The 26,821-nt window shown below is 40.2% G+C and overlaps 1 protein-coding gene and 1 long non-coding RNA gene across 3 annotated transcripts in view; one reads left to right on the top strand and one right to left on the bottom strand.

Moving 5' to 3' along the window:
• Nucleotides 1-463: 463 nt before the first annotated feature.
• The window catches only part of dpysl2b (dihydropyrimidinase like 2b), a 29,254-nt gene continuing 2,896 nt past the window's right edge, over nucleotides 464-26,821 (bottom strand). The window contains exons 1-14 of one of the 2 annotated variants that reach the window (XM_024299287.2): nucleotides 25,380-25,687; nucleotides 14,989-15,077; nucleotides 12,181-12,365; nucleotides 10,791-10,955; nucleotides 9,980-10,041; nucleotides 9,130-9,210; nucleotides 8,885-8,953; nucleotides 8,031-8,151; nucleotides 7,752-7,908; nucleotides 7,540-7,681; nucleotides 5,495-5,665; nucleotides 3,021-3,200; nucleotides 2,786-2,951; nucleotides 464-2,669 (exon numbers count right to left, since the gene is read on the bottom strand). In XM_024299287.2, coding sequence (XP_024155055.1) covers nucleotides 2,578-2,669; nucleotides 2,786-2,951; nucleotides 3,021-3,200; nucleotides 5,495-5,665; nucleotides 7,540-7,681; nucleotides 7,752-7,908; nucleotides 8,031-8,151; nucleotides 8,885-8,953; nucleotides 9,130-9,210; nucleotides 9,980-10,041; nucleotides 10,791-10,955; nucleotides 12,181-12,365; nucleotides 14,989-15,077; nucleotides 25,380-25,421 — 1,722 coding nt within the window. In that variant the 5' untranslated portion in view covers nucleotides 25,422-25,687 and the 3' untranslated portion in view covers nucleotides 464-2,577. Of the gene's footprint in view, nucleotides 2,670-2,785; nucleotides 2,952-3,020; nucleotides 3,201-5,494; nucleotides 5,666-7,539; nucleotides 7,682-7,751; nucleotides 7,909-8,030; nucleotides 8,152-8,884; nucleotides 8,954-9,129; nucleotides 9,211-9,979; nucleotides 10,042-10,790; nucleotides 10,956-12,180; nucleotides 12,366-14,988; nucleotides 15,078-25,379; nucleotides 25,688-26,821 lie in introns of those variants that run through there. The other variant, XM_024299286.2, reaches the window with a different exon arrangement.
• Nucleotides 21,544-23,418, top strand: LOC118599433. The gene is made up of 2 exons (XR_004948778.1): nucleotides 21,544-22,813; nucleotides 22,893-23,418. It is a non-coding gene; the product is annotated as an uncharacterized LOC118599433 (long non-coding RNA).

The following is a 26,821-nucleotide window of genomic DNA, read 5'->3' on the forward strand; positions in this document are numbered from 1 at the left end:
GAGTGAATGAAGCTGTTGCTGCCAAACTGTGCTAGTGTTAGTGACAATGTGCCACACCGCCCCTTAAAAAACACAAAACAGGAAATGAATGTAAAACTAAAAACCTTGTGCTGTGTTGTTTGATTTTCTGATTTCCCAGCGCCGTTTCTCTGTACATCATGAACACGCTACATTCACTTCACCTGGGATTCTTTGAAGACGTGTAGCATTTCTACAGGCCTTCTACAGGCCTTCTACAGGCTTCCAGTTATCTTTAAGAGAGGCAGAAACAGAGGTCATGCATGTCACTACAGCTACTTTATCTATGCGTGTATACATGTGAATGAGTCATGGACCAAACTCTCAAAGAACTTTGGTCTCTTCAAACCGATGTAGCACTGAAATCTAAACCGAGCCCCTAAAGGAGAGACGGCTGGTCAGCACCGTGTTCGCATAAACAGGAATGCAGGAAGTTTGTTTGATGACTAACCAAAAAAGAAAAAAAAAACAGGTGTAATCTGAGATCCAACACAAGTGTTGTGCAGGAGCCTGCTGTCCCATCCCTCACACACCAACACTGCACACGAGTCAAAGAGTACAATAGCTCATGTCTACTTTCAAGCATAAATGAATAGTGCTCAGCCCTTAGGCGTCTAATTACAGAATGACACTAAAAAGCAGTTTGACATCAAGGTAAAAACTCAAATATTAGAACATTTCAAGATACTGAGCATTTTTCGTCTTTACACGGGCTTTAACTGCAGTGCAGGCCCTACGAAAGCGCAACATCTGGCACCTTTGAATCGGTTAATCCTGGCTATTTTACAACTTTTTTTTTATCTTACAACCTTCACTTACCCTTAAAAGAATAACAAAGTTAGAATAACAGCTGCGTACAGCTCCTGTAGGTTCAGGCACATTAAATAGTAGAAAGCAAAGGCGGACGTCGATGAGCGTAAAACAGTCATGTTTGTGAGAGAAAAACAAGGTTGTGTTTCTAAATGCACTGTGCGGTGATAGACTGCCATCCGATGGCTTTGGAAATGTTATCTCTGCTCTACAGAACAATGAAGATCAAGAAAAATGGAAAAAAGGATGTGGTGATATATATGATAAAAAATATTTGCCTCACAGTAATAACACACAATGTTGATGCTGTAGCATTTCAAATATTCCCTCTTTAGCTGCAGTTTATGTTTAGAAAAGTTTAATTAGGGAAAATTAAATGTCTGATTCAACCAGAAGTGCTGGAAGTTTCTAGAAGCAGCAATTAAACAAGTAACAAATGCTAATGCTATAACAAAAACAAATGCTGTTAGCATGCCTTTTGGAATCTTTTTTTTCTTTTGTTGGGTGTCTTAAAACATCCAGTTAAAACCCTTTAATTGTTTTACTATCAATATTTAGCAAGCATGCTAATTTGTAGTTTTATTATGGTGAATTAGTTTAAATTTTCAATCCCTTTATTAAGATGCCCTCTATTGTTAGCTTTCAATCATGATTTAATACGCAAACAAATTCTTTTTATTTAAATTATTTTCTTACACCAAAGTTAGCATTGATGGATGTCAGAAATAACTGAATTTTTTTAATTCTAAAGAATAAAAAAGTGGAGAAAAAGTACTGTGAAGTTTTAGGAATGTATTATTGGAACTGTTAGCTGTTTTCAAACCCTGCTGCTAAGCTAGTCTACTCACAGAAGCAAAGGGCTAATGCTAACCTTTTTATGTGAGGTTTAGCTAACACATAATGTTGGCAACATGTCAATTTCATGGATTTTTTAATAAAACAGCATCACAGAAATTGTTTTTTGAGGTTAGAAGGTTTTCATAATGAAGACACATGACGCTAAAACTTCTCTTTTCTTTTTTGTTGTGTGATTTTCCAAATTCCTCATAAAATACGGCTAACAAATCAAAATGTTCCTTTACCATATCTTCCACATATATTCTGCTAAATTAAATTGAGAAATTAAGCGTAAATTATTTTCAAGCTAATTAATCCATAACAAACATGAAGAAGTTTTAAATGCAAATAAAGATCTTTCATTTGTTAAATCTTAAGGCAGTCCTGACAGCATTTTACTAGCTTTTACTCAACTGCAAAACTGTTGGTGTTTTCTAAACTACCATATCAGTCCTGGTTTTGTACCTTTGCTTTTTTCTGTTTCTTGCAGAATAAAGAGGAATGGAAATACAATGGACCTCCTGCAGGAACTTTCTTTTTACAGTGTTAATGCAAACATCAGAAGGATGCGTGGCAGGAGGAGATTAAAATAAAACATTTTTTAAAGTAATGGTGTCAAAAGTGCTGAAATATTTTCTCTTTATACTATCAGACAAGGCAGGCATTTTTTTTCTTTTTTTCTGAGTGTGCATCTAACTGTGTCCCTTAGCATCAGGTTTTATTTGGACAGGGATTGTGAATATGTGCAGGAAAAAAACGCAAAGGACGAATGTCAGAGTTGCTGAGGCTGAAGGATGACTCGCTCAGGGGCCGTGAAGGGTTTAGTGTTGAGACTTAGCCCCCCCTCAAAGCTGCTGAAGGCCACTCCTCCACAAATCTGCTCCCCCTCCTCTGCACAGGGGGGGCGGAGCTCTAACCCAAGCTGGTGATGTTGGCCCTGCCGCCTGGAGGCGCCACGATGCGCTGAGTGTTTCGGCGAGGGATGTTGTCGTCAACCTGAGCACCTAAAGGACCAAAATGAAAATGTTCTGCCTTTTTTAAAATGTATGCTTCTTTTCAATGAAATCAAAAACTATTGCACCAGATGATAGGAGTCAAGTTTTTGGGGCTTTAATCTTACCGGATAGACTGAAACCAGACTGGTGCAGGTTACGGACCGGCTGGCTGGGCTGCTTGGCAGGTGAGGTCTTGGCAGAGGACACAGGAGTCATTGCTTTAGGAGTGACCGACACCTCACAGACTGGACCATCGTAGAGTCCTCGAGGTACACCCCTCAACTCAGCCAGCTGTTTGTGGGGAAACCGGTCAAGGCATCGTCAACCCCAAACATGTATGTAAATGAAGAGGTCGCGTACCCTGCTGCGAGCCTTTATCCTCTTGTAGACGTAGTCAGGGAAAGGTTTGCGGGTCACAAAGCGTCCGGAACCTTCAGTGACGTGAAGGTTCCCTTCTTCCAAGACGATCTTTCCCTGGCTGATGACCACCAGAGGCCCGCCGCGCACCTCCGTGCCCTCAAAGATGTTGTACTCCACAGTCTGGGAGGAGAAGAGAATTAATATTCTTAAACAATTATTTAAAAAAAGCAATTATTCTTGTTTTCATTTGCAGGAAAATGCTTTAGCTCAGAGGTCTGCAACCTTTAACACTTAAAGAGCCATTTGGGTCGATTTCTCACAGACCACAACCAATAAGGAGCCACACATCCTTTAGAAAAATAAGACTTTGTATTTATGATGTTATTTTATACTAAGTAAACTATTATTGTTGGGGGGCATTCAATAAAACAAACGTTTTGAGAAAACATCCAAAATATGAGTTTGTCACTTTTAAAATAGGTTTAGAAGACTTCCTTTCAAAATAAAAGACTTCCTGTATCACATAGAATCATCTCGATGGAGCAAATCTAGTGTAAGGTAATAAAATGTCACCAAAAAAAAAAAAATTCTTTTTAAACGTTTATGGTGTTTCTTAGCCAGAAATTCATAAATGTAACTTGATAAAATTAAACATAGCTAATGAATTGTATTTTTTGAACCATGAGGCACTCTTAAAACACTGGAATTTGTCAGAATGTTTAGTTCTCGATTATCAAACCACTATAACAACTGTGCTTTGGACGCTCGCAGAATGATAAGTCATTTTACTTTTTTTTTTTTAACTTTACTTTACAATTACTTTGTATTTTTCTTTAATCAGAGCGCTACAATGGAGGAGTAGAAGAGCCAGACGTGGCTCTGGAGTTGCAGGTTGCAGACCCCTACTTTAGCTCAACAAAAAAAAAAACTTAAGGCAAACGCTTTAAAAATTGCATCTTAAGAGAGTAAAAAACGACAATTCTCAATGAGAGCAACATGTGATGCTTTCATTGAATGAGCTGAGTTTGTGCATAAAATTGCTGACCAAAAAGCTGACCATGAAATGAAGTGTAAATGGTTTCAGTGGAACCAAGTGAAGCTTCTGGCTCCAACTTATCACTATTGATCACTTCAAATCAATCACACACAGATTTTCTGAGTGAACCCAGCCTGTGGGTAAAAATCAGAAAATTCTCATGCATGTTTGAGAGCACACGCATGTGCTGCTTCTGGTGTCACGCTTCTTCATATATTTAGATTTGTTCCTCAGATCATAATAAATATTGATCATATTACTCAGCTCCTATAATCAAAATGTTTTTAGAGTTAATAGATGTATATAAATGCATGAGCACAAAGGTTTTTCAGCTGAAACTCCAAACGTTTGAACATGCATGAGTGTGTTGACAGAAGAATACCACTCAGCACTTTCTTGTGCTGCATGTGTGCACTTTTCCTCCACACCAGCAGACCTGCACGGATCTGTGGAAAATCTGCAGACTAAGTGTATCTTCTGGCTGTCTGAGGAGCTATGGGACGTGACATCTGACATTTGCTTTGATCGGACGGATCCCGTGGTAGCTTCTACTGTGAATATGAGTGGGGTGGAATACTATGTATCGGGTTGTGGAGGTAGTTTTTTTTCTTTTGGTTTTTATGTTGGAAATGAATTTTATATTGCTTTAGTCACATGCACCTGTTCAAGCGGTTGACCTGTTCGGGTGTCTTACAAAAAAATCTGTAATTCTGCGTCTCACCTCCTTCACTCCTATGTGTTGGCCCATAGAAAAACCATGCCAGAACATTTTCACTATTGTCACTGAGCGGTTTATAACTATGTTTCCTGCAAGTCCCCTTCTGCCCCCTACAGGTTTGTCAGTTTTGATATATATACATATATATATATATATAAGCTGATTTTCATGTATCTAGTGTTGATGAAAGACTAATAAATGTTAAGTTGGATGGCGGGAAGATGGAAAGAAGGAAGGTCATGTTGCTCAGAGAAATTTAGTTTTATAGCTGAATTAGTAAAGGAAGCTGGTTGGTTTCTGGGCTGTGTGTGGGAACGGCGTGGTTTGGAGGTTGCAACCAAAGCTGAGCTCATGGCGATGTGGCAAACTCTGTACGACCAGAATGAGATCACCAGTGGGCTGGGCTATCTCATAACACACACACATATAAAGTGAGCCATTGGTGTGTCCTCTGCAGTGGAGGAGAAGGATGTGACGACGTAAAGGAACCGATCCAGGAACAAACAGAGATTTATGCAGATGAGAGTTTCAGTTTTCTGGCAGATTTTTCGGATGACATCAGTCCCTTAACACTGTGAGAGGCCCACACCCTGTTCGGTGCTCACACAGCAGAAAGTCCGTCCAAGCAGCAGAGTGGGTTAACAAACTCATGCTAATTACACAACATCACTTATTGTTCAACTCAGCAAAAAAAAAAAACTCGATGAGAGGAAGACGTACGGAGTGGTGGCTCTTGGCGGAGATGATCTTTGTAACATCCGGGTCCCACAGCACCAGGTCGGCATCTGAGCCCACGGCGATGCGGCCCTTACGGGGGTACAGGTTGAAGATCTTGGCAGCGTTGGTGCTGGTCACAGCCACAAACTGGTTCTCGTCCATCTTCCCAGTAACCTGGAAAGAACCAGTGAGTGAGAACAACCCAAAGACATAAAACAGAAGTCCAGCAGGCTATTTCTATCGCCCCTGGGGGCAGTTATTCCCCTCCACCAGTGTGGGACTGAGGTAATACTGTTGTGTATTAAATGACATGTTTCACTGAGCAGGACTGCAGCATACAAACATTCGATGGTAATTTCATCCCTGCTGGATGTCACACATCATTACAAAGTGTAGCAGCAGATCCTCTGTGGACGTGAATGTGGTCAAAGCTCTGCTGTTTCCACAACTGGAGATTTCCAAACGTTTAAAGAATAAAAAAAAAAAAAACTTGGGTCCTAGTTTTTATGCTTTTATTAATGATTTCGTTGGTTGGTCCTGCTGAGACCAGATGGGGTCACAGCATAGGGTCCCCTTTAGCTAGTCTGGCTCTGCTGGAGACTTTTCCTGTTAGAGAAATGTTTTCTCCAACAGTCGTCCAAATGCAGGCTCAGTGCAGGAGATTACAATAGAAAGGATTCATTGAAATCTCTTCCACACTTCTGTTCAAGCAAATAAAATACAATAAATATGATATTTGCTACAAAAAAACAATTTAATTATTGAAACAATCCAGAAAAAACTGTTAATTCTTTATATCTTGAGGGTTTGAGATGTATTTTGTTCTAAATTGGTAACTCAAATTTGTAGAAACACAATCAAGAATGTGCACAGAATAAATCATATTTGTTTCAGTTGATAAAGTAATTTTGAAAGTGTTTGCTATCAGTTTTTTTGCTCAATTTCTTGCTTTTCTTTATATTTATAGTTACATTAGTTTCATATTTTCACACTTCAGTGATTCACATGATGAAAAGTTTACAATATTATACAAGAAGACTATTAAAGAGTCTTCTAAACAATATTTGTGGATATTTTGTAGAAAATGGCAAAATAAATAAATAAACCAACATCTATAATAAAAAATAAAATTAAAAAAATAATTTAACTAAATAATTAATAAATAAAAATTATTTTAAAAAATACAAAAAATTAAAATTAAACATGTAAAATAATAATAATAATAATAATAATAATAGAGGAATGAAAATCACAGCAGTGGTCAAACATGGTGGTGGCAGCATGATAATTTGGTATAGATGATTACAACTGTTGGAACTTTAAAGGTTAGAGAAGTTGGAAATGTATTTAACGCTATGGAACAATAAAAAATCTGTATTTTTTATGATCTTTTGCATTTTAGAATATAAATCAGTATCTACCAAATAAATTTGCATCATGCCAACTGTGAAGTATGGAGATTGACTTAAACATGCAATGGGACTGTTATGTAAGTATTATTTTATTTGGTTAAGGAGAACATTTTCATCTTAGTACCCATATCAAACCCAAACCTACTCTCACATTTTTGTGTAAAAAGTTTTTTTTACAATATAACTGTACGTTAGAGGTTAGTCGTTAGTCTTTTAATTATGCATTTTTAGGCCAATTTTTTTTTCAAACGTCATCTTCTAGGACATAGTTCCTGTAGAACAGCAGTATTTTTTTCATTGGAGATTCACCCCTGAGTTGTGGGTGGGACTGCTAGTGCAGAGCAACCCCGCCCCCACTTCCCCTCACCCATCTGTTTATAGAAAGGAGCAGAGTCGGGGGCTTATTCACAACAATTTGAATAAATAAATACTCAGAAGTGCAATTTTAAGATTCATTTTCTTTATATACATCCTCCATCATCAGAAAAATGCCAATAGATTTTCATCAGAGTTGGTCTTACCAACTGCAAACCACGCTTCCCTGTTAACAATTAACTAATAAACTCTAATTTAGCATCAATTTACATAATTCCGTTCTAAAATCCAGTCGGACGATGAAGTAAAAGGTGAACGTACCACACACTTGTCCCAGATGACAGACATCCGCTCCTCCGTACCATTGACGCCTTCAGGAATCAAGGTGAAGTCGTCCTTACCAACGGCGCGCTGAGACGTGTTGAAGGGACAGTGCGCGCTTCCCGTCACCTGCAGGTCACCGCTGAGGAGACACGACTTCATGATCATCAACAAAAGAAAGCTCTCTTCTGCTTTGAGTGAGCCCGTCCTACCATGACAGCAGGGAGTTCAGGTAGTCAGGGGTGGTGGGGTCGGGGCTCAGAGGCGGGGAGGTGACATAGGCCGCCGCCTTGGCCCAGTTTTTGCTCCAGTAGTGGGAACCGTCTGTTCCCAGGCTGGCAGTTATTGGTTCTCCATAGACCACAGTGCCTGATCAGCACACATCAGAGGAACTTTTACTCATTTAATTTCTAGTGAAATATTTTACAAACTTTTTTAAAAGTCCAGGAGCTGTAGAATCCATAAAAGCATGAAGAGTTGTGGTTTGTTACCCTTCTTCCTCGCCTGAGCAATGACATCAGCAGCGCTCTTGCTCATCACCTTGGTGACATAGAGGGGGCAGTTCGTCTGATTGGCCACCGTCACCGAACGGTTTACAGCTTCCGCCTCCACCTGGAAACAAAAGTACAGAAAACAGAACGTGCTTGGTGCTCATTCTAAAGCTTGATATTTGGTTTATGATTAATCTTTTTGATTTCATGCAATAAAAGCTATAATTTCTATTTTTTAGTAATGATATTTTTTGGGGGAAATTAGTAATTAGGTTCGAACTATTTGAAATGAGAAAGGGAAGTTATAGCTTTCTCACAAATAATCACAATTTCTGCCTTTGCATTAGGTTTTTATGGGTACCTGAAGAACCGAAGAGACTTTTCTTACAGATCAAGAACTTTTTGTTTGTCTTCTAAAAAGTGAGTCCTAAGAGGAAGTTGTTTTACAGAAGAGTCCACAGGTTTTTCATGAATCTTATGGGGTCAAATCCAAATCTGATTAAAGTGACTGAAAAACCAGATTTTAAATTTAAAAAAAAAAAAATTAAATAACTTTTTTTTTTTAATGTACAATTTGTTTAATCTGTTTTTTTCATTCATTTTAAACTGTTCCTGATTTGAGCCCTTAGACCTCAAGGGTCATCCCCCCCGGTATTCCAGAAATGATCTCATCTGCTGCTGATTACCTGGATCAGGTGTGCTTAGCCAATAAAGTTTCAATGGAGGTCAGATGGAAAACAGGTAGGCCTTTGAGGCCTGGATTTGGACACTCCTGCCTTAGAATCAGCGTTTGAGCTGGATTCTATTCCTCAGGTCGCCCTAAAGTCAAAGCTAGACGTGTTGACGGGTCTCACCTCCTCGGGGTGACTCAACACGTGCCCTTCAGGCCCAGTGATGCCTTGCTCCAGGATGCGGCGTTGCTCCTAAACGGACAAACGCACACAACAGCACAGACAGATAATGTATGAAATGTTGTGCCGGTGCTCACATGTTCCTCATGAGCAGCTTTGTTAGGGCTGTGAAGACAGAGTTTGTGGTCATAAAATCACTTCCGTTTCACCTCAACACACATGGGAGTTTTGATGTGACACAACTGTACCTCAGCGACGATGTCTCCGTTCTCAGCGTGAACCTGAGCGATGGCTCCCAGATCCCGGATCACACTGAACACCTCATACACCTGGAACACAGAACATGGAATCATTTCTCTATGGAACTTCATGGTCCTTCTTTCAGACCTCTACAGAGATGTGGCTTTCACTATAACTCTCACGTGTGCACACCGCCCTCAGCACTGTGAGTTCAAGCCGCCACTGTCAATGAAGGTCCACTTCCAACCACTTCCAATGAGAAGTCACTTATACATGTTTCAGGTTTCAACGTTCAAACCTCTTGTGTTCACATGTTGCTACACAACCGTTTTTGGGCTCCACCACATACAAAACGCGTGGCTATTGAACGCACATTGAAAGTTAAACCAGGTCAAACTTTGACCAATCAGGGACTGGGATGTCTGCAGAAGGACAAAGGGACACTTCCTGTTTAATTTCTGCAAACATTTACAAATCATTGATAAAATATAGTGTTTTTATGGTAAAGCTGTTGTTAAAAGTAAGTGTCTGAGGTCCCTCAACATTAGCTGCAGCAAAGACATGATCGACAGAAAATATATCAGGATTCTTCCAAAGTTGTTCCTATTATCACATTAAATCTACATTTGTTAACTTATATCTATTATGTTTTAAACTACAGAAAGAGAAACAGACGAAGCAAACTGGACAGTATTTGTGTGTGTGTGTGTATTTTTAGCTTTAGTTATGATCTATCTGATCATTTTAACAGGTAACAAGGTAATTTCCCCTTTATGGGATCAATAACGTTTTGTTCCATTCGATTATTTTCTATTTTATTCTATTCTATTCTATTCAAGGAGGTAAAGTTTTTTTTACCTGAGCATCAGTGAGCTGGAAAATGTCCTTATAAGCCAGGTAGACGAGGAACGAGTTGACTCCTGAAGAACACGATGGAAACATTTTCAATCAGCGGTTAAACAACGAAAGTACTTTTTACTGCGACTGGTATTAATAACACAAAGTTTCATTTAAAACAAAGCCAACTTATAATATGCCACACTTAAATAAACATTTTTTATTTTGAATTATCTAACATAAAGATGCTGAAATCAATTTTCTTACTTTGTTTTTGTGGTTTGTGTGAAATCTTCTAGAGACTTTTATCTCTATATTTATCCTTTTGTTTTTTTTCTTTTGTTGTGTAAAAATATTCTGTCGATGACTCCTAAAAACACTTTTTTAAACTTTATATTTGTGTAAAATTTGGGGGTTTTCAGCATTTATTCTTAATGGAATTGACCAATCACAGCTGAACCAGACTTTTTCTGCTTTTACAGGAATTATAAAAATAGAATAATTCAAATAAATGTGCAATGTAACGGCAACACTTTATAATAAGATTCCTTAAAAAGCTTTAACATATTAACAAACATTATTAATAAGATATTAGTAAGACATTTATAACCACACTAAGATGAATAGTGTTTATTAACAGTAAGATTCATTGACATTTAAAGTGAAACCATCGTCTATAAAAACCATATTAATAAACTACTTACAAGTGAAACGAATGCATTAACTATCACTGTCAACATTATACTGAGTGTTTTGCAGCACCTCATCTTAAGTGTTACAAATTTACTCCTTTCAATCCGTTGAATCCTGATTTTCCGTGGTGTGTTCGTACCGTGATCCTTCACTAGCGTCTCCATTTCCTCCTGGATGCCCTTGTGCCACTCGGTGAGGTCGACATGCAGCGAGTAGTCGCAGCACGACTTGCTGTCAGCCCACTCCCGCCACTGCTCGAAGGCCGAGAGGAGGCTGACCCCAGGCTCCGGTACCACATGGTCCACTGGGAAAACGGACACGGAGACACAATCAGACACAGGTGGCGTCTTTACGTTCTACTGTCAGTTTGGGTTTTTTTCTGGATGTTCCTTTTCTTCCTTTTTTTGTAAATTAGACGACTGCAGTTTACCTTGGACAGCGGAAATTCACTTTTTTTCTTGTTTCTCCTCAAGTTTAGAAACTAAATTACAATAGTAAGCTTCAAATATTATTGTTTGTGCACCAGTATTTTTTTAAAAAAGGCTATTCTTTATTAGCTTCATACAAGTTCTTTTTTTGTGTGCATATTTTATGCTTTGACAATTAAAAATTGTAAATCAATAAACAAATTCAAAGCAATTAAAATAGATATAAGGTAGTCAACATTATATGTACTTTTTTGTGTAAACTTTTGATCATAATTACTTTTTTTGGGTTAATTTCTTGTAATTCTGTAAAAAAAAATTTGTATAAATTGAAAAGGTTATTTAACTCTATAAATTGTTAATCTTCATCTAAGGCTTTTCTCGAACTCAAAATGTTGTCGTTCATTGTTGTACTTCTGTTTATGATTTTTTACATTATCAATTCAAAACAAATTAGTATAAAAAATAAAAATGAAAATAAAAAAGTATAAAAATATTAATTTTTAAAAAGTTTCATTTGCGTAATTTCAGACAAAGATTTAAACTGTACGTTAAAGGTTTTCATTGTTTTCTTCACTTTCTTTGAACATATATCTAAAACATATACATAAAGCTTACATTGCATCAATATTATAGTTATTAAAGTTAAAATAGTGGTACATTTGTGACATATAAAAACAATTTAACCGTGTCATTGATGATCACTAAGCAAATGGAAAAAAAAGTTAAGAAATCAGAGATATTTTGACATCCATTATGATAATTAATCCAACCTGGAGGCATTGCCCCCCCCCTCATCTTCAGCCTGAAGTGAGGATGATGAGCAGGGAGGTTTTGTTTTGCAGCCACACAGAAGAAAGTGGAACTGCTGAACCAGCACGGCACAGAGGAAGGGAAGGGGGGCGGGGTGACCTCTAGTTCAAGCTTCACTGTAAATAACTCCACTACTGTTTTTTTTTACTGTCTTTAACATAAAACATCTCAAAAGACGACAAATACATCATTAAATATAAAATGAATAATTTTAATATAACCTAAAGACCAAATCATGTTTGCTCCTATAACCTGATCTGGAAGTTTCTTTTATTTTGAAATCAGACTTACGGATCATGGTGGTGCCACCAGCCAGCGCCGCCTTGGTTCCTTGGTAGAAGTCGTCGGCGGCGATCATGCCCCGGTCGGGCATCTGGAAGCGCGTGTGCACATCGATGCCGCCGGGCATCAGCATGCGGCCGTGAGCGTCGATGGTTTTCACCCCGCCGGGAACGATGAGGTTCTCCCCAATTTGTCTGAGAAGATCAGGATTAAAAAAAAAAACAAAAAACAAAAGGAGAGATTACTCCTCCTCCTGCAGCAGCAGACACTCTCTTAGTTCTACGCTTTTACTTTTAGGTCACTGAAAACCAGTTTAAGTTTTGGAAAAAAAAAAGAATGTTGACAATAAAAATGTCACTTCTGAGAATAAAAACTTCTACTCCAACTGTTAGAAGATTGGAACAATAAAGTTTGCAAATGACAGACATTGTTTTATTCTGTTTTAGGACAAAAAATCAACTGAAAAGCAACAAAGAAAAATATGATAATTTGATTCTTTTTAACTTAAAAAAAAAAATTATAATTTAGCAGCTGCCAGTTGTGAAAAAGGAATTAATGAATGAAATGATAATAAATAAATGAATAAAAATAAATTAAATCGTGATGAATCAGGAGCAGACAAAAACTCGCAGTTTGAAAAAGATCAAGTTTGTGACACAACGATTGCCGGCCACTCCCTGCTCCGCTCCATTCTGATACATCCACTTACAGACAAATAGATCCATGAACGTCTTTGTTTTCCTGGTCTGAAGTGGAATCTGGATCAAAACCGTTTTTGTTGCTTACTGTGTTTTTTGCTACGCTAATATTAGCTTGGGGTTATAAGAGGCTGTAAGCTAGCGGAAGAGCGTGTAAAAACAAAGGAATGCTGGGATATCAATGTGGGGGTCACTTCCACACCATTGACATGAATAGAGAGGGACAGAAACCTGTTATCTCTGGTTCCAACGAAACGAAGACAGTTCAGTCGCCATTTTTACGTCATTTTTTAGGTACGGATGAAGTCCCATTACGCCATTTTGGGACCAAATAAAGTTATTGGTGGGGGCCAGTGGGCGCTAGATGCTTACTGATGAATCTGATTGGCTTATAACTTGAATAACTAGAAATAAAAAAAAGTTTCATGAAAATAAAAAATAGCTTTAGCAAGAAAATGTCAAAAAAGAAATACCAGAGCAAGAATGGTTACTCTGACAAACAGAATGACTGAGTAATAGCTGTTTATTCCTCGATGGGATTACTAGAGACAATCTAGATCAAAACGTGTCTAAAGAAGACACAAATGTTGGAGAACTTCTGGCCCACATCAGCAGTTTGTGCAACATTTGTGCAATACTTATCCAGAGCTATTCCAAATATTATTATAGTTTGTTGAATATTTTCACACATTTTTGTGTCTCCGACAGGACACCAGTCCCCAAACTAAAAGTTGCTTCTTTGAGACCGATCTGACCTAATTACAAACATGGTGGACCTGACCTAATTCACTTGGCCTCCCCCTCTGTTTAGTATGGAAACTCTGTCGTAGGTCTCTTTTTGCTGTGGGACGAGGGGGAGGCAAGGGCTAAAATGTGGACGAATTCTCAAGAACACAGTATCCCAGAATCCTCTGATCCCTTTTTTAACACCTTCTTGCTAATCCTGTCTTTTCACATTTTTCTGCAGTCCAAGTTTATCATGCTATAATCTGACCAATCAGATCCCCCCATAAAAGGAAGATTCTCCTGATCCCTATTACAAGTAGTGAGGGTGTGGCCTTCCAACAAACTCTCTATTGATAGGCGACAGTGGTTGCCATAGAAACATTAACTCAACTGTCTCGGACCAATCGATGATTACTGTTAATTAACATGGAAACATCAAAGAAAAAAAAAGTCGACTGAATTAACTTCATTTCAATGGAGCCAGAAGTAAACCATTTTCTATGGATGATGTCACACTCATTCACTCCAGTTCTCTAATACAGTCAATGACTTAGAGTGGGGGGTGGGAAACTACAGCTCTGGACCATATGGCGTCATTAAATTATTTATTCTGATCCAACAAACTGGAATTAATTAGTAATCCTTATTAAGCTTTTATTTTTCCTGTTATTGACTTTTTGTTTAGTTGCAAGAATTTTTATTTTTTTTATGTGGTCCCTGAAGATTTTTCGGACATGTTTATTGAGTCCAACATTCATTTTTCGGATCCTTTCAACACCACATATAATAATAATCTCCAAGTTTGGGTTTTTCCCTGAGAGGTATCAATCTATTGGCGATATTAGCACTAAAATGAAAACAAAAGTAAAATTCTTGTTTTAAAACCTTCAGTTTTAAAATGTATATTTTAATTTCCAATTAAAATTGAAGTCTGTTTTTGTCCCAATTTGTGTTTTTCCTTTTTTTCTTATGAGGTGAAAAACCAAAAAAACTCCACACATCTGCTCCTGGTCTTTCTGTCAAATCTTAGAACCTACATGTCAAAAAGTTTGTCCATTCTTGGGTCATAATGAGGGTGAGGGACATTCAGAATTTAACTGACATGAGTGAAGATCTGTTAGATACTGTTAGATACTAGATACAACAATTACAGAACATCACTGCACTGAGATGTAAAGAGATGTTTATGTTGGAAGAACCTTAAAAATGATTTAAAAATACTTTTAGGTGATGCAAAAAAAACATGACTAGAACAAAATCCAACATTTGGATTCCTGCATTACTACTATAGCTTGAGTTGCAACAATGAGTGAGAGAGAAACCAGATGCGTCTTTGTTGAGATAAGTTTTTTGCTGAGTTGGCAGCAGCTCAAAGAAACATCAGTGAACTCACTTGATGACTCCGTCCTCCATGTAGATGTCGGCGCAGAAGGACTGGTCATCGTTCACGATCTTGGCTCCTTTAATCAGGAGACGGTCGCTCTGTGAAAGAATGAGATCAGTTAAGAATGTCTCACAGACGCTCATAGACAGGTTTATAGAGGTTCCGATGTGGGATCTTGTGGGAAGTATTTCATAAACGAGTGACTTGGCTCGCACAGTAGAACAATAACAACCCAAAAGCTGCTAAATTTACACATCTTGGCCTTCTCAGGCTGATAAGAGACACATGTCTGTGCGCTGGCTTTCTGCTGACTCCATTCTTCAGCTAACACACTCAGATACCTTTACACACCACGCACACCCAGTCCTCCACCACGGGGGTGGAGACGGGGGAAGAGGCGCTGACACAGAGAACTGTGATGTTTGGAACAGGAGCCGCTTTCTCATGGATGTTTTGGCAGTGACCCCGCTAACGGGAAACAAAGATGGAAACAACGGGGTTTGATTTCATTTAAAGACTGATTCCGAGGAAAATTGAGTTTTAACATGTTCTTGTGGCATTTTTCTGATGACGGAGGACATAGTCTTAGAAAATTTAGCTTAAAGTTACATTTCTGCATATTTCTTCGTCCAAATCATTGGGAATCAGGAGCAGACGAAAAAATGTCGTTGGAATAAGATCATATTTGTGATGTAGAAAATGTGCTGCTCCCTTCTCCGCCCGATTCTGATGTATGTAGACAAATAGATCCATGAACGTCTTTGTTTTCCTCCTCTGACCTGGAATCTGGAACAAGAATAGCTTCAATTTTGTTAAACTGCTAATGTTCGGTTGAAGTTGTGATTGGCTGTAAACTAGCCAGAGAGGTTGTAAACAAAGGGATGATGGGAAGTGAGGGCAGGCTTAGTCAGTGTTAACAGTCCTGCACACAACTCAGAGGTGAATTTCTAATGAACTACTGCCACACAAACAGTAAAATAGCTAGTAGGAGAGCACGTATACATATGGATGATGGGAAGTGGGGGCGGGTTTCTAATGGATTTCTGCCACTCTTCAGAAACTATGTCCTAGAAAACGACACTGGTTTTTCTGATTTTAGCTGGGGCCGGAGGCTCTCAGTTTGCCGGGAAATGAACCCCCGATCGCGATCGCAGTGGCAGTGACTGCAGCCGGGGGCTCTCTGTTTTTCGGGCTGCGATTGCATATTTTTATTTATCTCCTTTATGGTTAATGACGTCAATGTTGTCATGTTGGTGCCATTTGTTGCCATGCTTCGGCTTTTGTCGTTGTGTTTGGCTTTTGTTGTTGTGCTTCAGCTTTGGTCGTTGTGCTTTAGCTTTTGTCATTGTGTTGTCAGATTTTGTCATTCTGCTTCTGCTTTTGTGGTTGTGTTGTGGCTTTCGTTGTTGTGCTTTGGCTTTTGTCGTCGTGTTGCTGCCATTTGTCGCCATGCTTCCACTTTCGTCATTGTGCTGTGGCTTTTGTTCTTGTGCTTCAGCTTTTATCGTTGTGTTGTGGCTTTTGTTATTGTGCTTTGTGTTATGTCGTTGTGTTGAGGCTTTCGTTGCTGTGCTTTTGTCGTCATATTTTGTCATGCTTCAGCTTTTGTCGTTGTGTTTGGCTTTTGTTGCTGTGTTTTCAGATTTTGTTTTCCTGCTTCTGTTTTTGTCATTGTGATCTGTTAGATACTGTTAAATACTAGATACAATTACCGAACATCACTGCACTGAGATGTAAAGATATGCTTATGTTGGAAGGACCTTAAAAATTATTTAGTCAGATTTTGTCATCCTGCTTCTGCTTTCGTCATTGTGTTGAGGCTTTCGTTGTTGTGCTTTTGTCGTCATATTTTGTCATGCTTCAGCTTTTGTCGTTGTGTTTGGCTTTTGTTGTTGTGCTTCAGCTTTTGTCGTTGTGTTTGGCTTTTGTCATTGTGTTGTCAGATTTTGTCATTCTGCTTCTGCTTTTGTGGTTGTGTTGTGGCTTTCGTTGTTGTGCTTTGGCTTTTGTCGCCGTGTTGTTGCCATTTGTCGCCATGCTTCCACTTTCGTCATTGTGCTGTGGCTTTTGTTATTGTGCTTCAGCTTTTGTCGTTGTGTTGTGGCTTTTGTTATTGTGCTTTGTGTTATGTCGTTGTGTTGTGGCTTTCGTTGCTGTGCTTTTGTCGTCATATTTTGTCATGCTTCAGCTTTTGTCGTTGTGTTTGGCTTTTGTTGCTGTGTTTTCAGATTTTGTTATCCTGCTTCTGTTTTTGTCATTGTGATCTGTTAGATACTGTTAAATACTAGATACAATTACCGAACATCACTGCACTGAGATGTAAAGATATGCTTATGTTGGAAGGACCTTAAAAATTATTTTGTCAGATTTTGTCATCCTGCTTCTGCTTTCGTCATTGTGTTGAGGCTTTCGTTGTTGTGCTTCAGCTTTTATCGTTGTGCTTCAGCTTTTGTCGTAATGTTGTTGCCATTTGTCGCCATGCTTCGGTTTTTGTCGTTGTGATTGGCTTTCGTTGTTGTGCTTTATCTTTTGTTGTTGTGCTTCGACTCTTGTCATTATGTTGTATCTTTTGCATTTATGTGAGCCTTGCTGGCCACCGTACATTTGTTCAGAGGCAGCTTGTTCCCATCAGCACATTCTTAAACAGCACCTGTGACTGTTGGATCACTTCTGCTCTGCTGCAACATTTGGGAATGTATTCACTGTAAGCACAACAAAGGCAGCAGCCCCCCCAATTTACCATGCACCCCCCCTCCTTTTCTTTTTTTTTCATGGACTGGATTTGTTAGAGTAACAGGCACCACAGCGAACCAATGGAAGGGCAGCTCAGGAAATCAATCACGCCTGTGGCTGCAACACTTGTTTCTGTGAGGAAAGAGGGGGAGGGAGTCCACCACTTCCACTAATGCACACACTCACCCATCCACCCCCCCGCGCACGCTCGGGGACCGGGCCCTCTCCCCAAAAGAAAAGGGAGTGGCAGCTCTGGTCACAAGGACTCCGGCGTGCCCGACAAACAAAAGCTGCTCTGTGAGAGCTGCTGCCCGGCGGCCCCGGCCCCTAGCACAACTGCTGCAGGCCCCCCCAACTGTACACAGCACTTCCTTTATGTAGGAGAGTTTATAGTAGAGGTTGTGTCTAAAACTTAATCTGTTTTACAAATCTGCAAAAAAAAAGACTGCTTTTTTTTTCATTGAAAAAAATATTTTCAATGATTCTCCAGGTTCATTTATAGGCTACCAGAGTTTTGGGTTTTAGTGTTTGGTCTTTAATGTAACAATTCAAGTGTTTTTTGCGTCTAGTCTGCTGCTGTATGCTGTAAAGACTGTACTACTTTACTTTGTTTGCCATTGTTTATTTGAAATGTTTTAAGAACCTTTGAAAAACAGATTTAATTTAGCTTTGGCGCTAATTCTGGCCCATTTATGTTCTAGCTACGCTAAAACATTGATTTGAATGCACTGTCCTCATCTCAATTAATAAATAAGTAAATCATTTTTTATAAGACTGAAGAAAAATAAGTTAATTCTCCGTAAAGTTTTAAGAATTAGCAAAACATTTTCCCGCCAATAGTGTTTTTGAGATTTCATGGAGGCAGCCATTTTGAAATGACCTTCCACTTGATGATGAACTACAGGACAGAAAGTCATAGACAATGGGTTTTTAAGGAAAGTTTGGATCATGCTAATGAGATAGTGGTCTCAAAGAAGTGTGTATCAAATATAGTATAAACATTTTTAGAGTTAATAAAGATCTTATACTTGTCAGGGACGACTTAAAAGGATTCTATATTCTCTTAGTGTGTCACTTTTGATTTCTTATTGTTTTTTTAAGTTAAAGTTATAGTCCCATTAGTTGATACACACCTAGATATGCGAAATGTGTTCTCCGCGTTTTACCCATCGCTTGGGGGAGGGGTGAGTTGCAGACACAGTGCAGCTGTGTGCAGCTCTGGAACCATTTGGTGGTTTAACCCCCCTTTGGTATGACTCTGGATTTGAACTCACAACCGTCTTCCTTTTTCTTCTACATTTTATTAATGTATCTATCATTTTTCATGCACACAAGCTCAGTCTACTCTGCAGAAATGTGTTGTCATGCTCACACTGACACACCAAATAATGCAGAATGTGACAGCGCAGTCAGCAGAGCTGAAAGCTGCGTCCTGTTGTCCCCTGAAGGCGTGGCTCGGCCCTCACCGCGGTGATGAACCTCTTTCAGCTCTAATCTCGCTGTAATTTGTGTCAGGATGAGTCGTCCTGTTCTGGTCCTTTCCGTATTCCTGCTTTGATTCATGCCGTCCCCCTCGTGCATCCCATCATGACCGCCATTATCTCATTAGCTGCTGAAGCTCCACAGGAAATTGCGGCTGTAACTAGAGCCATCTCCTGAAGGCGTCTTAGCTTCAGCTGTGTTTTTTTTTTTTTCCACAGCTGTTACAGTGTACCATCCTGCAACCACAGCTACTATGTAAAGTTCATTAGCAGTGTGTCCTGGACCGCAGCCAAACATGACAGTGACCTGACCTGCATGGGAATGGGAGCCCACAAACAGGATGTTAGCAAGCGCTCAATGGATCCACTGTTGAAGTAGCAGGCCTTCATTCCTCACTCAGAGCTGTGACCTCATGGATTTGCCATGCTGCGAACTGTACAGCTAGATAATAACACCAGAATAAAACCCTCCCCTACAGACGTTCTCAGTTTCATGTGTGATCCTCAGATGCTCCAAAACTGACCTCTGTCCTCCAGGAAAATGGAACCACTTTTGTTTCTTACAGAAAAGTTCCTTTAAATGTTTGAGTTTGACTTTATTACTTTTCATTCCCCAGTATAATATGCATAACTCAACAATGATACATGGTTGCTAATTGTCATTTCTCAGAATATAAGACCTAATAATATCCTAACCCTAATAATGTAACCTAGATTAGAGGTTTCCAACCTCTTTAAGGTCACCAACCGGTTTAATGTCAGACAAACTTAGATTTCCTGTAGAAACAATTTAAATATGATACAGATTTTCTCTTAACTTACAAAGTAGAACTAAAAAAATCTGATGGGTAAATACAAAAAAAGGTAACTAAATCTGGTATTTTCTAAATATAATAATAAAAATGAATCAACCATTTCAGCAGCATCGTTGTACCTAAAGACACCCAGTCGCTACATATTATGCATTAATATTATGGTCTGTTGCAATAAATCAATATTTGGAGTGAAGACTTACGTTTTTGTCTGTTAAATTCTAACTTTTATTTTGAAGTCAAAGGCTCTTCTTCCGTGAATCTTTTCTGCAAAAACAAACTTTCCAAATATTTTTTTGCTAACTTTGTTAGCATGGAGGTTTCCAATTATTGGTTGCTGCAGCTGCTTTAAGAAGGTAGCGGATGGATTTTTGACATGTGACTGAGCGTCAAGAATGAGTTGGATGTGGAAGAGAGAATCCTCTCGTTTTTCAAAATAAAACTCCCCTCAGAATCGGATTAGAAATAAAACATAAAAAAAGGCTGATCGGGTTTTTGTTCCGGTACCGGTCTGTGGTGTTAGGAACCACTGATCTTTGGTATCTAAATAGATCTGCTGGGGCGAGGGAGACTCAAAGGACCTCTTGCTATGTTTCCATGACAACCGCACTAAACAGCCAAAGATGTGCCTGCCTGTTATTCACTCTGGTGTTCAGGGCCAATTCAAACTATTTCAAACGTGGTAAATATTGGTCTCCCACAGTAACAAGAGTCGGACCAAAATTTCCACAAAGTGGAGACACTTCCATGCTTTTCACCTCCTGTCATCTCCTCCTCTTTCAGGTGTCTTGGTCTCCTTCTCTGCTCTCTGGAGCTCAGCTTCCCTGTTCTTCAAGTCAGTTTGTGTAGCCCAGCAACATGGTTTGTTGTTGTTTGAACCAAACACATCCAGGGAACGTCGCTGAAGTCAGGTGGAGACCAACGCCAGGTCCGACAGCCAGCGCGGGGATTTATGAGAGTCCTGAAAACCTCGGAGCTACCAACACCGCCTCCGTAGATGTTCTAACAGATGTTCTAATAGTGCTGTGTAACTTTACACGCTGGCAGCAAAACAAGGGAGTCCAGCAGAACAACACAACTTTAATCTATAAAACAAAAACATGGAGGCAGTTTTCCATCAGTCACCTGCAGCCAGTCTGCACTTTGAGGCTCAAACCTTTTTTGGTAGCAATTTAAATTTAAACCTTTTCTGTTTGACAATCAACGGAAAACAAGTTTGAAATAATTCACAAAGACTCTGTTTTAGGACTGCACCACAAAAGTGTGGCGAAAATATAGATTTTTTAACAAGAAAGTGATCTGGAAATTGGTTACTTGAGGAACCACAACACTTACTACTTCATAGTTACAGACCATAGGATGTTCTTGTGACATTTTTCAGATGATGGAGGATATAAGTAAAGAAAATTAAGCTTAAAAGTTAAATGCTGTAGGAAAAAGACAAACACAGAGGGTAAGAGGGACGCCAAAAGTCCCGCCCATAACTCTAATGAACTCCTGCCACTCTGCAGAAAGTATGACCCAGAAAATGACCAAAATGACGCAGAAAAACAGCATAATCATAATTAAAATATCAATGGGAACACTTTGAAATTAGATCAAAAGATGATCAGAGTGAGACTTTACCTGTAAAACTGTCAGAACATTCATCCCACTTGAAAACAATCAGTATTTTTGCAAAGACTAAACTCTAACCTTTGAATTTAAACTCTGGTTTTGACCTCTGCCTCTCTCAGATGCTGATTGCAGCAGAGTTCCTGCAGGCGGAGACACAGACACTCGTTTATGCTGAACTTTAAAAAGAGAAGGTGAAACATGTGTGTGTTTGTGTGTTATCGGAATGAAGAGAGCCTCCCGTGTGGATTTACACTGTGAGATAACAGTGTGAGCAGCAACACAACTGCACACACATGGAGTCGCCTCCAGGGACTGATGCTCACCTGCAGCTAAACTGCTCAATGATCCCCCCTCCCATCCATGGAGGATTGTCAGCCACGGACACCTTAATCCACTGCTGACTTTTAATAGCAACGTTCTATTTTTGGCTTCCTTTCTACAATGAAGCTTTGACTCTCTAGCTTTTTTTTTTCCCTTCATCTATATTTATAACCGTCTTTTTGAGCCACAAATAACTGACAAATATAGCAGAACTAACCCCCAAACTAATTTTATTTAACTGTTTCCTCATTTGTTCTAATTGAATTACAGCCTATTTTGGATCATGAAGATAAACTGCATTCTTTATGGGCATTTTTTTATCCCAAAAGTCATTTTATATGTAGTTTTATGCATTTTAAGGCATTAAAACACTCAGTAAATTATCAGCTTTGGGAAATTCCAGCATATTTTACATTTACGGAGCAATGACAGATGCAGTCAGCCTGAACAACCTCAGCAGCTCTCCTCTGAGCTGCTCCAGCTCAGCTCAGCCACAGAGAAGCTTCAGTTCCAGGTGGTGAACTTGCAGAAGTTCATTCATATTTAATGCAAGCAGCAAGAACGAGTCCCGCCTGCAGAGCTGACCTGACGCCACACGACTCGGTGTCCGGTCTCCAGCGCTGCCATCATTCACAAATCTACAATTTCTACAGACAAGTCAAATAAAACACTGAGTTACTTTAACTCTTCATGCTTGAATAATGAAATATAATAAAAATGTCATTTTAAGCTTAATTTTCTTTATAAATGTCCTCCATCATCAGAAAAATACCACAAGAACATGTTAGAAACACAGTTGTCATCAGAGTGGGTTTGAAGGCACTTCCATCACACTATTCCAAACAAAGACAGCAGCTTCTCCATCAAAATGTAGGAATATTCCCACATGGAAGACGGGTTTTGGAGAAATCAACCGTGTCTGACCTACTTTCTCCCTTTTCTTTTGAAGAAGGAGCAGTCTATCCACTTAGGCCTGCCTGCAACACCTCCTAATCCTCTGATCTCTCCACCAACCAGCTGCTGCTGCTAAAGTCCTTGAGAGAGAAGAAGAAACCCCCCCCCAGAGATGTTCCCGTCTTCACCGTGTCCATGACATCAGCTCCGAATGCTTCTAATTAGGTTGAGATGCACTCAGTGCAACTTCAGCTCTGAAACACGCACAGAAATAAAACAACCCTCTGGGAAAAGGAGAAAAAATGAGTCAAATGGAATGTGAGTCCTTCGTTTTGGAGATAAGCGGCCTTCCATCTACAAACACACGACCTTCTGGTCAAAGCATCTTTGAGATCAATGTTGGTTTGTGCTCTGGCATTTGCAGAGTCACTAGTTGCTCCTGAGAGAGCAATGCCCGATAGAGGGATATGCAAGGGGAGGACTCGCCCCAAAAATGCTGTGACTGTAACATCTAAATATAAAATTAACTAAAGAAATAAAGATTACATTAAAAAATCCATAGAAAAAACAAACAAAAAAAACTAAAAACAACTAAAGGGACAAAGAAGCAAAAAAAAGTACTGGTTTCTCGCAAGCAACAGAAACTAACTGGTGTGCACTTGCAACTCATTGGTGTGAAACTTCAACTAACCGGTGTGCACCAGGAACTAATGGTGCACACTTGTGACTTACTGTTGTGCACCAGCAACTAACTGGTGTGCACCTGCTACTAACTGGTGCCTACTTGCAACTAACTGGTATGCACCAGCAACTCACTGGTGCATACCAGAAACTAACTGGTGCGGACTTGCGACTAACTAGTGTGCACTTGTGACTAACTGGTGTGCACCAACAACTAACTGGTGCACACTTGTGACTAACTGGTGTACAGCAGAAACTAACTGGTGTGCACTTGCAACTATATGGTGTGCACCAGAAACTAACTGGTGCGCACTTACAACTAACTGGCGTGCACCCACAACCCACAGGTGCACACCCACGACTAACTAGTGTGCACAAGAAACTAACTGGTGTGCACTTGTGACTAACTGGTGTGCAGCAGAAACTAACTGATGTACACCAGCAACTCAAAGGTCCACACCCACAACCAACTGGTGTGCACCAGCAACTGATAGGTGTGCACTTGCAACTAACTGGTGTGCACAAGAAACTAACTGGTGTGCATCAGGAACTTACTGGTGCACACTTGTGACTAATTGGTGTTCACCAGGAACTAACTGGTTTTTACATGAAACTAAGAGATACGCATTACCAAATCACAGGTGTACACCTGCAACTAACTGGTGTGCACCAGCAATTAATAGGTGTACGTGGAAGTAAAAAAAAAAATATTACTAGTTTCTGGTACACACCAGATACTAGTACCACTTTAATTACTTCTACGTTCCGTTAAGGGCTCTATAATAGACAAACATAAAAAGATAAATGCAGCTTCAACAGAGCACAAACTAGCGCCCTGCATGTGCCTGTCCCAGGCCCGGTAAATGTAGAGGGTAACGTCAGGAGTATTCAACATTTATGGATAGATGAACTGATATGTCAATGGCATGGTTTTCTATGCGTTTTAGGGACTCTCAGGGCACTCCATTTCCCCCTGAGGTTTTACCTGCACCCCAAAGTGGGGCTGGCGAATCCGGGCCTAGTAGTGAGGATGTTGACCCATCTGGATTTGTTTGACTAAAACCCACATAAATGTCTGAAACAGACCCGATTCGGTCTAGGATCCATCCAATAACCCAAAGCTGGTGTCCGATGTCAGCCTCCTTGTCGGGCACATCATTCAGGCTCTTACTTTCCTGACCTTTAGGCCCCCAGGCTGCTCCCCAGAGGGCCCACCCCCCCTCTCCCTTCCTGGATAATGATGGTCCACATAATGTAGCTTTGGTTCGGCCTGTTTTTCCGCTTGACTGGCACTGCGGCGCAAAAGACACTGGCCTCCTTCCTGCCCGCATATACATCCTCCCCTCATTACACAGCTGAGGAGGAAACATGGAAGGAACTCACTGCCACCCCCTTCCCCTCCCTTAAACCCTGCCTGTTCCCTCTACTTTCCATTGGAGCTCCATCCTTGCTGTGAACTCTGCGTCCAAATATAGCTCTGCATTTATTAAAGATGGGGTTTTCTAGAGAGCAGGTTTGGCTAAAAGGGTGGGTGGGACAGAGAAAATTAGGATGAAATTTGCTCCAGCAGCTGCTGCTGCCCCCAAACAAAGACCACCGGCGTGGACGCTCAGCTGCCGCACAGTTCAGGGACAAAAGGGTGCCGGATTCCAACTTGTCGCAGAGATGCTGCAAGAAATCAGACGTTTTTGGTGCAACAGCGAGGCTCGGACTGAGCGGAGAGTGCGCTATAAATGCGTAAAGCTGAGGCGTCTGGAACGCTGCGCTCCAGCCGCCTCAGCTTTACGCATTTTATGGAAGCCCTTCCGCGCGTCCCGCTCCCCATAGCTTACGTCAGCACCGACCCCAGCCCGGCACTCACAGTGATGCGGGGAATGTTCTTCTTGCCCTGGTAGCCAGACATGTTTTCCGGTGCCGCGCTGCGCCCTGGACGCTGTCACTGCAGGATCGACGGATGATGATGACGAGGATGGTGATGAAGAGGCTCACTGCTGCTAAACCGTGTTTCAAAATAAAATAAAATAAAAATATATGTCCCCAAACCGCCTCCCGGTCTACGCCGATGCGCCGAACCTCTCCTTCCCAGACGGAGTCAGACAGGAGGGAGGGACCGCTCTGAGCCTCTTCCCCATAAAGGAACTCCACGGAGCATGCGCAGAGCCTCGCCCTGCTCTATTGACAGGACAGAGCCGCTAATGCCATCAATTGCTCTCATGGATTAGTGGGAGGGAAGGCCTGCAAATGCCCCCCCGCAAAGAAACGCCCGACAGCCATCTTATCTCGGGACACTTGATCTGATACGGTTGATCACAATGATAGATCCACCTGATCCAGACAGTCCAGCTTCGGGATTTTAGGGATCAAACTGGTTTAAAGGAAGCAGCCACAGACATTTATGTGGATTTTCAGTCAGTTTGTAGAACAAAAATATTTATCAAAGATTTTTGAACTGTATAGAACATCTCATCATTAGAAGAAGGCCAAAATATTCAAGCAATTTGCATCCAGGAAAAGCTTTTAGTTCTTTACAAATCAGTTTCGATGAACATATATGTCCAGTTTTTACAAGTTTATACTGTTAGAACATTTTTACTTAAAAAAATAAAGAAAACATCCCAAATCTGTCCCACTCTGATCATCTTCTGATCCATTTTAAAATTGTTCCCAGTGGTCTTTAATTATGATTATGCCATTTTTTCCCCCAGAATCCCGCCAAAATGAGTTAGTTTCTAGGACATAGTTTCTGTAGAGCGGCAGGAGTTAATTAGAAATTCACCTCTGAGGGCACCGACACAACTGAGAGTTCTCTGTTTACATTCTCTTTCAGTACAGCCCCACACACCCTCAAGCTAACATTATCGGTGAAACATAAATGGCGACCAATAGCAGAACTATCCAACCAGATTCCAGCTCAGATTATCAGGAGTCAGCGCTCTGTCTCCCCCTCTGGTCACCGGCGGGAGCCATCTCCAGAGTACGGACTGCACTACATCTCCCAGCAACCCCAGCACACATTTCCTGGATGCTGCTCTGTCTCTCATTTGCCAATCACCCACAGGATATCACTGCACAGAGCCTCACTCAGTGCGAAGTATTGTTTGAGCCACCCTGTGGTATTACTGAGCATTTCTATCTGGACCTGATCTACTGTTTCTGATCCTGCTTCCTGCTTCGTGTGAGAAACTTTGTTCTGAAGATCCACTACAATCATTAGAAGTTACTGTTTTCTTCATTTCTCTGACATCATTTTAATCAGGTTTTCTCTTTCGATTCAACTCTTCGGAATGATTTTACGGCTGTTTG

The sequence above is a fragment of the Oryzias melastigma genome, linkage group LG12 (assembly GCF_002922805.2).
Source record: "Oryzias melastigma strain HK-1 linkage group LG12, ASM292280v2, whole genome shotgun sequence".
Taxonomy (NCBI): domain Eukaryota; kingdom Metazoa; phylum Chordata; class Actinopteri; order Beloniformes; family Adrianichthyidae; genus Oryzias; species Oryzias melastigma.